The 15,000-nt window shown below is 37.8% G+C and overlaps 1 protein-coding gene across 1 annotated transcript in view; it reads left to right on the top strand.

Moving 5' to 3' along the window:
- The window catches only part of FOXP2 (forkhead box P2), a 437,299-nt gene that overhangs the window by 367,095 nt on the left and 55,204 nt on the right, over positions 1-15,000 (top strand). Inside the window, exons 6-10 of the mRNA XM_030015359.2 lie at positions 4,282-4,419; positions 5,596-5,793; positions 6,082-6,090; positions 7,303-7,468; positions 13,878-14,091. Of these exons, the coding sequence (XP_029871219.1) occupies positions 4,282-4,419; positions 5,596-5,793; positions 6,082-6,090; positions 7,303-7,468; positions 13,878-14,091 (725 nt within the window). The remainder of the gene's footprint in view (positions 1-4,281; positions 4,420-5,595; positions 5,794-6,081; positions 6,091-7,302; positions 7,469-13,877; positions 14,092-15,000) is intronic.

Here is a 15,000-nt window from a genome sequence, read left to right as displayed (position 1 = left end):
ACTTGTCTTGCTGAACAGTTCCGTTCTCAGATCTGCCACTTAAAATGTCATGTGACTTTGGATTAATTACTTAAAGGCTGTGACTTGTTTCCTCTGTCTGTAACAAAGAAATAATTCCTACATACCTTGAACTGGCTCTGAATGTGACTAATACCTGTGATTTTGTGATTCTCAGAAGCACTGAAAACTAAGGTCAAGTTTTGCATGTAATTTTCATTATCGATATCTGACTTTCAATATAAAAAGAACTTGGAATAAAAATAGTGTATCTCCTTTGGTTGTATTTGTTTTTAATCAAAGTCAGATTGGTCAACATTTCTTGAAAATGTGTGTGCGGTTTTTCAAGGCTTCTAAAAAATGCAAGAGCTTACTGAAGGTGCAGGCTACTTATGCTGCCTTCCATTTGTGCCATTAGGAATATGATTTTTGTAGGTAACATAAAAATATAAATTTATATGATTCCTATTATCAGCTAGTTCATAGGAACAATAGATGAGTGTTTACCTGGCAAGCTTCTTTACAGGTAAAGCCAAATTTTTCATGTATGACAGAAGAGTGGTGTTAAATACACAAGCTCAGCCTCCACCATTTCTCTATTAAATTGCTCTTGGGAAAAAACAGATTTGTTATTCTTCAGAGAAGTTCTGTCTTCATTTCTGCAGCCATGTTCATCTATTTAATATCCACTATCAATGTTTTCATTCTGCGTTGTAGCGCTTCTTTTATTAGTACAGTCACATATAGTAATAAAGCAGTTTACAGTTGGTTTTGCCTGAAATGCTATTTAGATGTGTTAAAAAAATTGTTTGTTTACATATCTATAGTTTTATTTAGCGGGACTTGTAAGCTAATCCAAAGAAATGGGGGACAGCCTGCATCAGAAACATGAGAAACTCTTCAAAACATGAAGCCTCCCTCAGGGTCCGACATGGAGCCAACAAATTTGCGTGTTCTTCAGAGGCCGTCCGACCCATTGTGTTTTGTAGGGTTGCTGTACCCAGTCATCTTCACCACAGAGTTGGGAGTTCAGTTTCTTTGAGGACACCTTGTAACAAATGGGTTGCAGTCATAAATCACGTTTCACTTTGTCTCTTCAGTTTTTCATGAGAGGCCTGACCGAGAATTTGTTGGGAGTTTGTGGCCCACTCAGACGAACCACATCATTTACTTATGATCATATCTTTTCACTGGGTCCCTCTACTGTCCTCTACCTGAACTGACTTCAGATACATTGAGAGATTTCTATGAAAAGAGTCAGAGTTTGCCTCTTTGGTACATTTTTGTAAAATCAGATCAGAAATCTCGAAAAACGCAGACACTAAGCCAAAGAAATATATCTAATGCACATAATTGGCCATAAAATAGCAGGTTTCTGATGGTCTTCTGACCCAGATAACACAGTAACACTACACCAGTTAGAAATAAAGTGCAGTCTGGTGTATCACTGAAGGCTGTGAAATGTACCAATTTATATTACCTAATTACAATTAGAGAAATCTCTTTGCTTAGTAAGTTTTGCTAATTTAAAATTCAAGCAGTTTTCAAAATGCCTTGTCCTTTATCTATGAGAAAGAAGATAGATATCAGGTATGATACACACATATGGATCCTCGCATAGAATTCTGTTAAAGGCAGTATTATCTACATAAATATGTATTTTTACTAATGATCTTGACTGCCAGTTCTTTTCATGCTTTTGTCCATCATCCTGAAAAACAGGTGTATTAGGTTCTCCAGTTCAGGCAGTTGAAAGTGACTGTTGAAAAATACAGGAAAAACAAATTCAGAGAGAAAAGCTCTTAGAGTATACCTCAAAGCAGGTGTCTCCAAGTGTAAGAGCAAGTACACAGTCAGGGAGATTCAGAGCAGATAGTGGAAAAGCTAGCAGAAATAGAAGGGGAATTTCTATTTCAGACTGAGGAATAGAGGACTCTTGTGGCAGCACAAGTCTTACTGCACATCTTATTGGCTGGAGTCTTCAGCACAGAGCATGAATAAATCAGTGCCACTTACAGGGTTCAGCTGATTTTCACCCTGTTTAGATCAGAATTTTTACTTGTGTGTTTGAACATACACAAGCCAGGAAAGATCGAAAGATAGAGGGGATGTATAGGTAAGAGGGGAAGTGGAGTAACAAGTGTGCAACACCTTCACCATTTGCTCTATGTTATAGTAGTAAGCATGTAAGTGTTAGGGAAATTCTTGCAGGGTTTAAAGGTTAAAGGTAATGGTTTAATTGGGAAGGCGTCCATCTTCCTCTCTGCCTTCTCATTTCTGTGTGACATATGGTAGTTGAATAGCATCACCGAGGCAAAATTGTTATAAGAAGGCAAGTTCAGATCTCACGTAAACAGAAGAAATTCTTACTGACTTCAGAGGGAATTGAACACTGACTCCAGTCGGGTGAATTTTGCTCTTTGCTCATGCATCCCAAAATTGTAAAAACTTGTTTGTCCTGCCCTTAGGACCAGACTTAGAATAAAACATTATCACATAGAGATGTGGTGCTTCCGATACTACAAAACCTTCTAGGTGTCATCAAGTGTAACAGCCAACATTAACCATCTGAAACTTAGATGTGTCCGCAAAGTGAGTCTACACTCAACGGAGAGAGACAGGGACATTCAGAAGGGGATTGGTCCTATGCTAAAACAGATGCCTAAACTAGATCAGATAAACTTTCCTCGGGATTTCCTTACTCTGTTGACTATAGGAGGGGTCTAGTGATAGCTGAGATTAAATTCCTCCCCGCTAGTGTCCGATTCTGAGTGGAAGTCTGGTTTGTCTTTTCCACTTGCATTTTAGGGTAAGACCTTCAGAATTTTTATTCTTCAAATTCATTTGTTGTTTGCAAAAGATTATCAGACTTTTTAATAACGGCTGGTACTTTTACTTTCAGACTCTTAATTAGTCAATATTTTACGACCGTAATTTCTGCTGCGATGAATTGTGTGAAAAGTGGTATTCTGTGTAATATTAGATGAAGTAATTTCTTCTAAAAGTAAACTTCAGCAGACTTGTATTTCTTTTTTCCTCTAAGCGTTACATTTATACAAAGTCTTTCGGGATAGATTCAAGTAATAGAAATATTAGGAAAGGTTTTCCTCTTAAGATTTGTTCATGATTTATTTTATTAATAATAATATTATTTTTGCTGATTTACAGAAGGCTGGAATGTCCTACAAACATCTTACAAAGCGGTATTTATATGCCAGCTTGCTATTATATACAGAAAAAACATTTGAATTTTGCTAGACAAGCGAGTGGCTGCTTTTTCATGGATGGAAAACTTGGCCTGCTGACAGCTGGTTGACTGTGTCCTGCTTAGCTCGAGCAATGGTTTCACACAGTGTGTCTGCTGCAGCGGCTCAGCGCATACCTCAGGCTCTTCCATGGGACTTTTCTCTCTTACATATACAACCACGCATACTTGCTGTGTCTTTCCCACTCACACATATATTCCTGAGAGCATGTGTGTAGGTGGGTGTTTATGCATATGTAGACGCTTCATCTCAGTGTGTAACAAACAGAAAATAAAGCCGTGTCCAAAACGGCACCTACACAAAAATGCGTTCTTAGAATTTAGTGGACAAACTAATCATCTTATGACAAGGCTTCCCAACTTCCAGTTTTCAGTTAGGAGTGGCCAACAATCCATTTCTTTCTGCAGAGACTGGGTGACTGAGGTGGCGGCCCTCGCTCCGTACTCCAATATGTCCGTGGGGTTTTTTTTCCTGTATAAATCAGACTTCCTTCAAAGACTAGCCGAGCAAGAAAGGTTTCCTTATACTGAAGTGATGTATTACGCAAATATTTTTCTAGGCTAAGTGTCTTTATTGTGTAAAAATTTACTGCTTTAAGATACTTATTTTGCTGTCTGTTTTAATTGTATCTTTTGAAACAGTCTCAATAGATTTTTCTTTTCGTAACATTATGACACTTGATAAGATGATTGATTATGAAGTGTTGAGAGCCCTGCCATGTGATCATTTATTTTTAAATACACATTTATACTAGCCAATGCTTAAATTTCTTGCAGGAATACATAAGAGATGAGAAACATAAAGCTTGAGTCTGATCGAATCTGATGCCTCTGGAAATAGAATGCCACAGTACTGTGGTCTTAAAATAACAGATTCTGACTGAAACTGGAACTTTGCAGTGATAAATATTATGTAAAAAATTATGGTCCATCTTTGGTACAAAATAAAAAAGACGTACAGCTGCGGTGCAGGCGAACTAAAATGTGTTTGACGATGATATCTTTCTTTCCCTGTGCAGGTGCCTGTGTCAGTGGCCATGATGACTCCCCAGGTGATCACCCCTCAGCAAATGCAGCAGATTCTCCAGCAGCAAGTGTTGTCTCCGCAGCAGCTTCAAGCACTTCTCCAGCAGCAGCAAGCAGTTATGTTGCAGCAGGTAATGTGGGTTACCTGCTTTGGACCGTTAGCACAGGGCATTCGCACAAGTGTCAGCCAGATTTTACGGGTCTTATTTTGTAATGTTTCATCGCTCATTACACCAAAAAGAACGAAAATAAATGCGAAGCTTCTCAGTCTTTACATTTCTTGTTTTAATTGCAGAAGTGTGAAATTGTGATTTTGAAACATTACATATTATATTAAAAACAGCAGCAGCAGCAGTGGCAGATGCATTACAAATACCGAACAAATTGATATTTAAATTTTCAAGTGCTTAGGCACATTTTAATTGTAGACTTGCCAAAGGAAGTGCAAATAGAGTTGTAGATAATTGTTGCTTTAAAATTCATAATACTGTAGTGCTCCCTTTAGTCACATAAGTGGTATGCGGTTATGAAATTTGAACTTAACAGCTTGTTTCATCATGGGAAAAAGTTTTTTTTGTTTGTTTGTTTTTACATCCAAAAAATCTGTCCCAGATAAGGCTAAAAAGAAGGAGGAGATTGCTGTTTCCTTAGCACAAAATCTGGCAGCTAAGTGAAGAATCCATGAACTCGTTATTCATACAATAAAGACAGTGTCAGTGATCAGTACCTTAGTGTAACGCAGAGTGGATTTTTGGTTTGGTTTAATTGTCATACAGAAAATGATGTGTCTGTCTGTCATAGTCATAGCTCAATCACTGTATGTTTAAACACTTTAATATCCAGTACTGTGATCATTACAGGCAATTCACCTTCAGTTGTGAGTCCAGCATCCTGCTAAAGAGATTGACAGATTAATTACTTTTTTCCCCTAAGAAACAGACAGTTTAGTTTGGCCTTAGTGACTTGTAGGTTTCTTGCAAGTGGATGAGTACAGCTTCTGATTTGTTATATAGGACATGTGAGGAACTTAGGTATAGTTATTTGAGGAGTTAATTTGGCTCTTGCATTCCCTTTAGAATACAGATTTTCTATACCCTTCTGTTTAGGATATTTTGGAATCTGCATTGGAAAATTTCAGAACCGCCTTGGAAAAAAATGTATGTAGATCTGCCTCTTCAAATCACATTTTTTGTTATGAGGTGATTCTTAATGGCTACGCTACCATATGCCAATCTAGAAGAGTTTAGGAGATTTATAATACTTGAAACTTTTGCCTTTATTTATTAAAGTCAAAATGGTTTATTCAGCAACAACTACAAGAGTTTTACAAGAAACAGCAAGAGCAGTTACATCTTCAGCTTTTGCAGCAGCAGCAACAGCAGCAGCAACAGCAACAGCAACAGCAGCAACAACAGCAGCAACAGCAGCAGCAGCAACAGCAGCAGCAGCAGCAGCAGCAGCAGCAACAGCAGCAGCAACAGCATCCAGGAAAGCAAGCAAAAGAGGTAGGAGCTAAGCCCCTTGCTGATGCACAGTAGCCTGAGCTGTCAGAAGCTTGGAAAAGACAAGGCTAGTTTAGAGTTTTTTCCTGTAGCAAGGATGCGGCTATCAAAGATTTGGGTTTACGTTTTTACCGGGCTTAATAGCAGTGCCGGTATAATTCTCTCGCTCCCCTTTCTGAGACATAGGATTTGAGCAGTCTAGCGCTGCTGTCGTCTAATGTTCGCTAATGAATCCGAGTGTGCAAAGAACAAGCTGTGTGGTGGACACCGTACTGATTATCTTGTATTCAGAGGCAATCTGTGTTGGGGAAGGAGCCTTACTTTCCTCAGTGGCACAGCTCAGAGAGCATGCAAATTTAGTCCGTGGCTGAAAAAGAGCGATTGAGCGCAGATTTCAAAGTCACAGGCCCCTGATTAATGAACTGCTACTGTAGGTTTGGAGTGGCGAGTAGAAAGTTACAGTTTGATGTGCTCATAAATCAACCTGACAAGCGGGTTTCTCAGGCCTAGCTTGCACTTGTCAGCAAACTGCATCAAATATAAACATAATACAAACAAAACATGTTGAAGCAGTTAAATTGATCAGCAGGTATCCTAGACGTTGTCTTCAAGCTGCCCATTATGCAAACGTAGAGGAAGCAGTTGTGACCTCCTGAGGCTTTGTTTCTGTTTGGATTTGTGAATAGAATTTCAGACAGCCATCAACTACGGAATAGAAATTGCTCCCGTATTTCTCCGGAGGCTCTGGGCAATCCACATGACTTGCTCCATTATGCAGTCTGTTTTCCAGTGAGCGCATCAGAAGTTTCTCTTTTCCCCAAACTAGAAAGGAAAGGTCTTCCACAACAGCTTGTCTTTCTCTGATGTGTGACTGCCTTCTCATACCCTCCTGAGTCTTTGCAGACTCCAGTTTGTCTTGAAATGCCTCACAAAATTGGAACTTATACTTTTGCTCCATAATAGGGCACTTCGTTGCCTTGAATGCAATGCTCCTTTTAATATATTCCAACAAGAAAAGAGAGCGAGCTAACAGGCCAGTGAAATGAAGGCTACATCCCAGTTTACTAATAGATCACTGGAGACCACGTTCATGGGCCACTGCAGACCAAACTTAGTCAATTGGAAAAACAAGAGTGCCTTCGAATCACAGGCTGCTCTAAAGAGTTACACTTCTAGCATAGATAAATTTGTTATCATCTGCCATGAGCTGGGCTTTTTTTTTTTTTTTTTTTTTGTTTTGTTTGAAACAGCTGTTATATACTTTCTCTTGACCCTTTTCTTCAGTGTGTCATTAAGTGTATCTTGCCATTTTCCCTAACACCTAATAGCTTGAATGAATATAATAGAAAATTTCAAACGCTTTCACTGCCTGAGTATTCTACAAATAGCATTACTATTTAATAACTGAGATTAAAGGGAAAGAAGTTGATTTTACGTTTTTGGCTTTCTAGCCTTCGCTGCACGCTTTACTTTTTGCTGCATTTGCTTTTTTTTTCCCCCTTCTCTTTGTAGCAGCAGCAGCAGCAGCAGTTGGCAGCCCAGCAGCTTGTCTTCCAGCAGCAGCTCCTCCAGATGCAACAACTTCAGCAGCAGCAGCATCTGCTGAACCTTCAGCGTCAGGGACTCATTTCCATCCCACCTGGCCAGTCTGCTCTTCCTGTCCAGTCTCTGCCACAAGGTATTCGAGTCGTACATGATTGGAGTAATTTCTAATTCACAACTTTTTTTAACCCTTCCATTTGCACCCCAACTTCAGCAGTTTCCCATTATGACACTTAAACATACTCTATTATTAGAACTTTATTACTCATATTACCAAGGTTTCTTGAGGCTGATAAATTTTACTGCATACTTTTATGGAAGAAAACAGCTTTTGAGTGTTTTTTCTTGGATATAAGATGCATATTTATTAGCCTTATGTGCTGAAAACAATTTCTGATAGCAACACAGTTCAGGCACCATTGCTTTTCTCTGAGGAATTACTTAAATGTGATTTAGTGGAAATGTTATAATTTCATTTAATATAAGCGAACAGATAGAAAGTATATCAGTGATATTAAAGCCATTCCAAAACTTACTTTTTTTTTTTTCTTTTCTTCGAAGAAAAGAAGGTGTTTGGTATTGAAAAGCATTTCGAATCTTCAATTTATGATATGTGAATTTAGGAACAAACCTCAGGATTCATTTTCTTTGCTATTCCTTTCTATTAAATATGCTAAATATGACAACAAGTTTTGAAGGCGGTTATTCCAATAGTAATGGATTATGACTGACAAATAACAGTAAAGACTTTCCGGGAAAAAAATTTCCCTTTCTCACTTTGATCAAGATTTCTCAATGCTGAAAATGAGCTCAAACTCTACTACTTGACACAAACACATTCATGGTTGAAAGAAAATAGGCCACGCACTTTCGAAAAGTAAATTAACTTGGAGATAAATGCTGCTTACATTTTACAGTAAGGCCAAAGACTTCCCATCTTAAGGACTCTCTCTATAACCTGAGGTATGTGTTTCTGTTTGTGTTACCATAGAGAGGTGAGCTAAACGTCTGTCATAAAAATTGCACAATACTCTGATCTCTGACACTCCAGTCCTGCAATGAGCATTGTTTAGACTGTGTTCATGACAGGTAACATTACTTTTAATTGGTCTTTATGCATGTATCTGGTTCCTCCACCAGATAACTGTTACGAAATTGAAGCTTCAGAAATTAGATGAGCAAAAGCAGAGTACACAGTATATAGACAACCGTGTGGACAAAAAAAACCCCAAAAGACAGAAAAAAGGCATGAGAAAGACTTACCACTAAAAAACTCAGTCCCTGGAAAGCAGGGATTCCAAATAAATGTGTAAATTCCATACATTGTGTTGTGTGGAAAAGCTATGACACAAGCATATCTAAAGTCGTAAACGTTACAACAGCAAAAAAGAGTCCTAAGTAAGCTATCGCACTAAATATTACTATTTGAGAATAACAGTGAGGAGGCAAGCTGATTCATGAATTTGCACACGTGAGACTGCTAATGCTGGTTTCCTTTTGTACAAAGTCACATTGGACCAGAATGGAAAAAAGGAATTGAAACACAACCTCCCTCCGAACAGCTTTACCTTCTGCAACCTCCTCTTGTGCCATCTGTTGCAAGAGGAATTCCTCAGGTTTTCTCTCACATTAAGCAATCCCCATAGATTTCCCTCAGCACTCCTACCCAATTGCATTGATATTCATTAGTTTAATGCAACACATTCATCCACTTCTAGTAGAAAAACATAGAAAAAATAGTACCTTTTTAAATACATTTTTAGGAGAACTAGTAAACAGTTCTTTTTAAGAACTGTCTTTTACTCAGAGGATTAAGCGTAACTGAAGTCATGACGAAAAAGTCTGATACTAAAGAAATAAAAAAATACAAAATTTTACAGTTAAAATATATCTGGATTGTTCATTTTAAAGTAAATTAATCTCTTATTTGCTTCTGCCTTGATACTTTTTAATTATAATGAATTCCAGTCAAGTATTTAATTCTTACATTTTTCTCTCCTAGTTCTAGTATCTACTGTGTATGTAGGGTTCCTTTAGATACACAAGTTAATTTATAGGACCTGGATTTTTCATAGCCCTGATGTGGATGTGGAAACTTAAAAACATAAGACAGCTTCCTCTGGAAAACCTCCCTGCATCTCCAGAAAGGCCACTCACTCTGTGCCAGGCAAGGTGAAGTTAGAGTGATGAGGGTAAGAAGGAAAGTCTTTCCAGCAAGATGCTAAAACAGAGAGAACCAAATGCAGAGTTGTGACCAGCTCGGAGTTCTTTCTGTGGGCTTCTCTTACAGCACATTTTGTCTTTCGCAGGAAGGTACAGCACCCAGTCCAGTTCATAATAATGTAATGAAGATTAATAGGCTTCAGATCTGTTGAGGCTCTCTCATAAATCTTAAGTTTACACATCCAGATACACCCAAATATATCCAATATTTACAAATCCAAGTAGTACTTACTAGATTTAACATAGATGTCCCTGCATTGGGGTTTGCGTAAAAGTAAGAGGATCAAACCTCCTTTGTTTTTCTCATAAAATTTAGCAAATTTTATGACAGACATTTTCTGTGGCAGTGTTAAATTAAACCTTCAGAATTTATGTAAGTTAATACACACCGGCTGTGGTAAAAGGATGTTTTTCTCCTTCCACTGTGCTGCAAGATGTATAATATGGTTATACAGGAGGGTTTACATATGTGTAACACAAATATTTTTGTATGCATCCATTTAGATTGCTGAGTTACTTGGATGGCTAGAACAATGAGAGAAACACAGGGGTATTCATGTTTATAAGTTACTGGTCAAAGAGTCCTGCAAACCACAAATTATTAGTGACAAAGAGAACATGGGGTTTGCGTTTGTTAGTACAGAAAGACGTAACTTCCAAGTACAGCTGTGAAGTTTGCGTATACCAACAGTATTCGCTCCAAATATAGTTTCTGCCTTTAAAGGGCAGGAATGTTTACCATGTTTTCTTGATGGCCAGGTATAGCAAATAAGAGACAAGAGGTGTTGTAGCATTTATTTTGTGACAAGATCTTCACTATGCCATATTCAAAGCCAGTGGCTTGCTGTGAGTCACTTCCACGTAATGCTGTATTGATGCTAGCTAAATGCAAAAAGGACTGCAAATGACAACAATAAAATAAAATAAAAAAAACCCCAACCAAAACCCTGGGTTTTGATCAGACCATGTAGGAAAATGAAAAACAGATGCATGGATGGGTTTTATAAGTGGTAGTTTTATTAAGTATTTATTTAAACATAAAAATAGAGTAGATAGTGGTAAAAAGAGTTATAAAACTAGCCTCAAAATCCCAAAATTCTTGGTGGTGGTAAACTGCATAGCAAATCAGTATTTGCTCTTTTCATTGTAGTCCCTAATTTTTATCCCACTCTGGATCCTCTTCCTGATCCTTTCTCCTTTAATGTAGTGTGGAGAGGGTATTTTGAGGGTTATCGCAACCTGTGAAACTTTAAAACTTACCCTGCTTTTACATCCAGACTAAAATATCTGTCAGCCATTTTACAGGTCTCTTGTAAAATGGGAGTTGGACTTTTTCAGACACAGAAACTACAAAATTGCCATAATTTACAATTAATTACAAATCCGCTTATTAACTTTATACTTTTTAAGTGCCTGCCCTTAATCCTTTTATCCTAAAAGGCAGCCTTTCAGAGTGCTCTGAAGAAGTGATAAAATTAACCAGCCTGAGCCCAGAGAGAAATTTCTTTCTGATTTTAAAAAAACCCCTAGGTGAGCTAGGCAGCCTGGAGACACAGCTCCATCCGTAGCTTCACGCAGAGGAAGGGGCTGCCCAGAGGGGCAGGAGACGCCTGCCCGTGGGAAGGACCGTTCCTCCAGCCGCTCCCAGCCCTTCACCCACGCTATGGGGCGGCTCTTCCTCAGCTCCCCCAGCGCCCAAAGCTCAATGACGGCCGATGAACATTTTCTCGCCGCAAGACACGACAATATGCTTGCCCTCTGATTAGCCAAACGGATGGGTTTATTCCTGCTTTTTATTTTTTTCAGTACAAGCTGAGTTTATTTTGTTCGACAGCAGGAAGAAGGGAAGTCTTTGAAGTAAATAATGTACTGTGTATATCACGCCGCCCAAATGAATACATTACATTTCATTTTGATTTGTGATTACATTTGCGGGTAACTATTATTTACCACGCTAAAATGGGTTATTTGCAGTGTTGCTGGAACAAACTTCATGAACACAGCAGTAATTACTTACCTTCATTAAACAATTACAACTAGTATTACCATCGCTCCCGTTACCCATCTCTCTAATGCAGTAAATTAGAGCCTGGCTTCTTTGCTTGCTTCCTTAAAACCTAGCTTTTTGCTGTACAAATACGTATAAAGTCCAGTTTTAAGACTTACATTCCAATCAACTCTTTTTCACTTTGTCATTAACTGAGTTTGCCAATGGGTGTTGGTATCTAAGATAGAGAAGCAGGACACAAAATAGTAGTCTAAAAATGAGCTCCTTTCATAATTTAAAAAAAATTGAATACCTTCCAACCAATTTGTTTCTACACTACCTCCAGAAATTATTATTCCTGTAAATCACTACTAGTCTATTTTTTAATAGCTTTGTATACCTCATGGTGAGACAGCTATTGAGAAATATTAAGGAACTTACTGTGCTTTTTCATAATTTTTTGTTGAATCCATTTTAGTAGTCTGAGTTCCTATGTCTGCAAAGTAAAACATTATCTAATAAACAGATTTGCCCAACAATGAAAAACAATCTATATCTTTCCAATATATCTTGTTTACCAAACAAAACTATCCTCAATGAAAAGTTTAATGAACAGATACATTTTAATCCTTCTCTAAAGGACAATAAATTTGAGCACTTTCATAAAATAAAAAAGAGCAAAATTTTAATTCAGACAACGTGAGCATTTTGAATGTTTTGCATTCCAGCAGATCTAGATACCATGAGCATGTCTTACCTAATTTCACTTGTTAAGACGAGATACAGAAGACAGAATTAGATTTTAAGATACCTCTGGCCCAAACCACGTCAGGCTGAAAAACCTGGCCCTGAGACCAGATCTTTCACAAGAAGCTCTCTGGGCTTCTCATTCTTTTCTACATTTAATTTAGTATTCTTCAAAAGAGAGATGTCAAATTTATAAAGACTGGCAGTGACAGAAGGTGTACATACTTCTGATGAACTCTTCATCTTTCAATACCTGAATTTCCTATCTTAGCTGCATGTTCGGTAGCAAGATAAGAGAATGCTCACAGCTCTTCTCTTGCCTGTGTTTTGGGAGTCTTTACTTCAGGCAGAAGCATATTGTAATGGAAGTTTCCATGACTTTGTGCAAAGTGCTCAACTCGAGCCAGACAACCCTAGCACATATGTATGAATGCATTCTACGAGACGTTGCTATTTGTGGCCAAGGATGAATCCTGGAAACTACAAGTTTCCAGGCGACAAGTGGAGTAGAGAGCAAATTTAAGCTCTGTCTGCAAAGATCTGGTGGCTAGACTCCAGAATAGCACTGTGCATGTAGCAGAGAAGTTTGAGAGGCTCTTCAAATGTTGTATGGCTGCCCATCACCCCAGGAGACTGGTGACACAGAATCTTCTTTCTGCTAGCCAAACCCTCCAATTTGTTTTCCACAGTAGGGCTGGACAAAAAAAACAGTGGAGGAATTTGATGGTCTACACTACATGTAATTTCATCTGTGTAGAGGGAGTTGTAAATGGGCCAGTTTTGTTGGCTTTCTAGTTGTTTGGTGCCACTGAATGGTACCAAAGAGATTAAGTGGTCACCAGTATCTAGCTCAGCACTGTAGTGGTTTTGTTCTTCCAAATAGTCACTTTGGTTTTGCCTCTTAAGACACATTTTGAAACGGAACAATTTTTGAAAATACTAAACAGGACTAATGAATATGTGGGTGTCATTAATTAAAGTCAGATGCATTCTGCTCAAATGTTAAACCTGGTATGATCTCACTGATTTCGTCTTCTGATTTTTCTCCCTCCAGTCTTCTTCCCCCACTCCCTGCTCTTGTTAAGTTTTTAAAGAGAATATCGATGTTTGTATCCTTAGTGTAATATGTTCTTCTATTTTCCGTTACATGTTTGATTAAGAGGAATTATAAAACCTGAGCTAACTGCGGATGCATGGAGTTATGTTTCCGTGTCAAGAAACTGTTTAAGCAGACAACAAAAATCTTGTCCAGAAGTATATTTAGGGTTGGTTTTTTTTTTTTCCTTCTCAAGAAGCCATTGCAAGTTCTTTGTAGCTTTCACTCTTTGATCCTTGAGCAATGTTTTCAGGAGGAGTATAATAATATTAAAATTGGTGATTTCTAATTGACTGTTTATAACACAAGAGAAGACAGTTAGATTACCTGGATTCTGAGGGAAGAAAAATGAATTTATGTTTTACTACATGTTGATTGTGCTGGAAAAACAGCATCAGCTTTATTGTTGGCATTAATCCATTAATAACACTGAGCTCATTATATGAAACTCTTTATTTTGTTATATTAGTGGGGCTCTCTTTCATTTTATAGCTGGCTTAAGTCCTGCTGAGATTCAGCAGTTATGGAAAGAAGTGACTGGAGTTCACAGTATGGAAGACAATGGCATTAAACATGGAGGGCTAGACCTCACTACTAACAATTCCTCCTCTACTACCTCCTCCACCACTTCCAAAGCATCACCACCAATAACTCATCATTCCATAGTGAATGGACAGTCTTCAGTTCTAAATGCAAGGCGAGACAGGTAATTCTGACAAGATTTCAACTGTGCTTATCATTTGACGTAAAGCTGTTGTTTAACACCATAAGTCACGTTATTTCCAGTCACAAAATAACACTTAATACAGGTTACTTAAGAGATCGTGGAGACCTGATTTTTCAGAATTGTTTATCAAGAGGGCATCATTTTCAATAACGATGTCTAATTTTGCAGATGCAACAACAAGTACCTGCCCGTGGTTTTATAACACAGGAACTTATGCTTGTTTTGGTGAAAATTAGAAATCCCAGAATAGAGTGTGCTGGTTTAGAGGTGTAAATGCAGATTTGTGGGCACTTTTGTAGGCACGTAGTTTCATTCATATTTGAGTTAACACATCTGGCAGTCAGGCCCTTACTGTTGAATCACACTGCTAGTTTCATAGAAAATGTACATCTATCTTAGTTGTCAAGGCTGTAATTCAGTACAAAGATTCTCTGTAAAAAGCGCTTTAAAAATTAGTACATTAAAGCAGTTCTCATATTGTTTGTCTCTCTTGTGAAGAAAACCACTGAATTTTCCTTCTTATATGCACGACAGTAACGCAGTTGACACATTTCATACAAAATTTCAGTGGCGTTAGTGTAATACACTGGAATTCAACCATATGGGTAAAGTTAAAATCATTTTTCAGACACATTGACAGATATTCTTCACTGTTCCTTATTTTCAAGTAATGGATTAAATGCATACAAGAGTACAGAGTATCTGTAGCACTTATTAGTAAATATATTGGTATAGTCAGGTGTAGATGATCTCAATATAAGATGAAATTTAATTTGTATCTTCATAACCTAAATTGTAAATAATGGTATTTTCAAATACTCCATTTAATTATTTTAATATTTATAATAGGAGACTATCATTTAAGTGTCTCTGGTCCTCATGTGACTG

Source organism: Aquila chrysaetos, chromosome 5, assembly GCF_900496995.4.
Source record: "Aquila chrysaetos chrysaetos chromosome 5, bAquChr1.4, whole genome shotgun sequence".
In the NCBI taxonomy this organism is placed as follows: domain Eukaryota; kingdom Metazoa; phylum Chordata; class Aves; order Accipitriformes; family Accipitridae; genus Aquila; species Aquila chrysaetos.
This window is presented reverse-complemented; position numbering and strand designations above follow the sequence as displayed.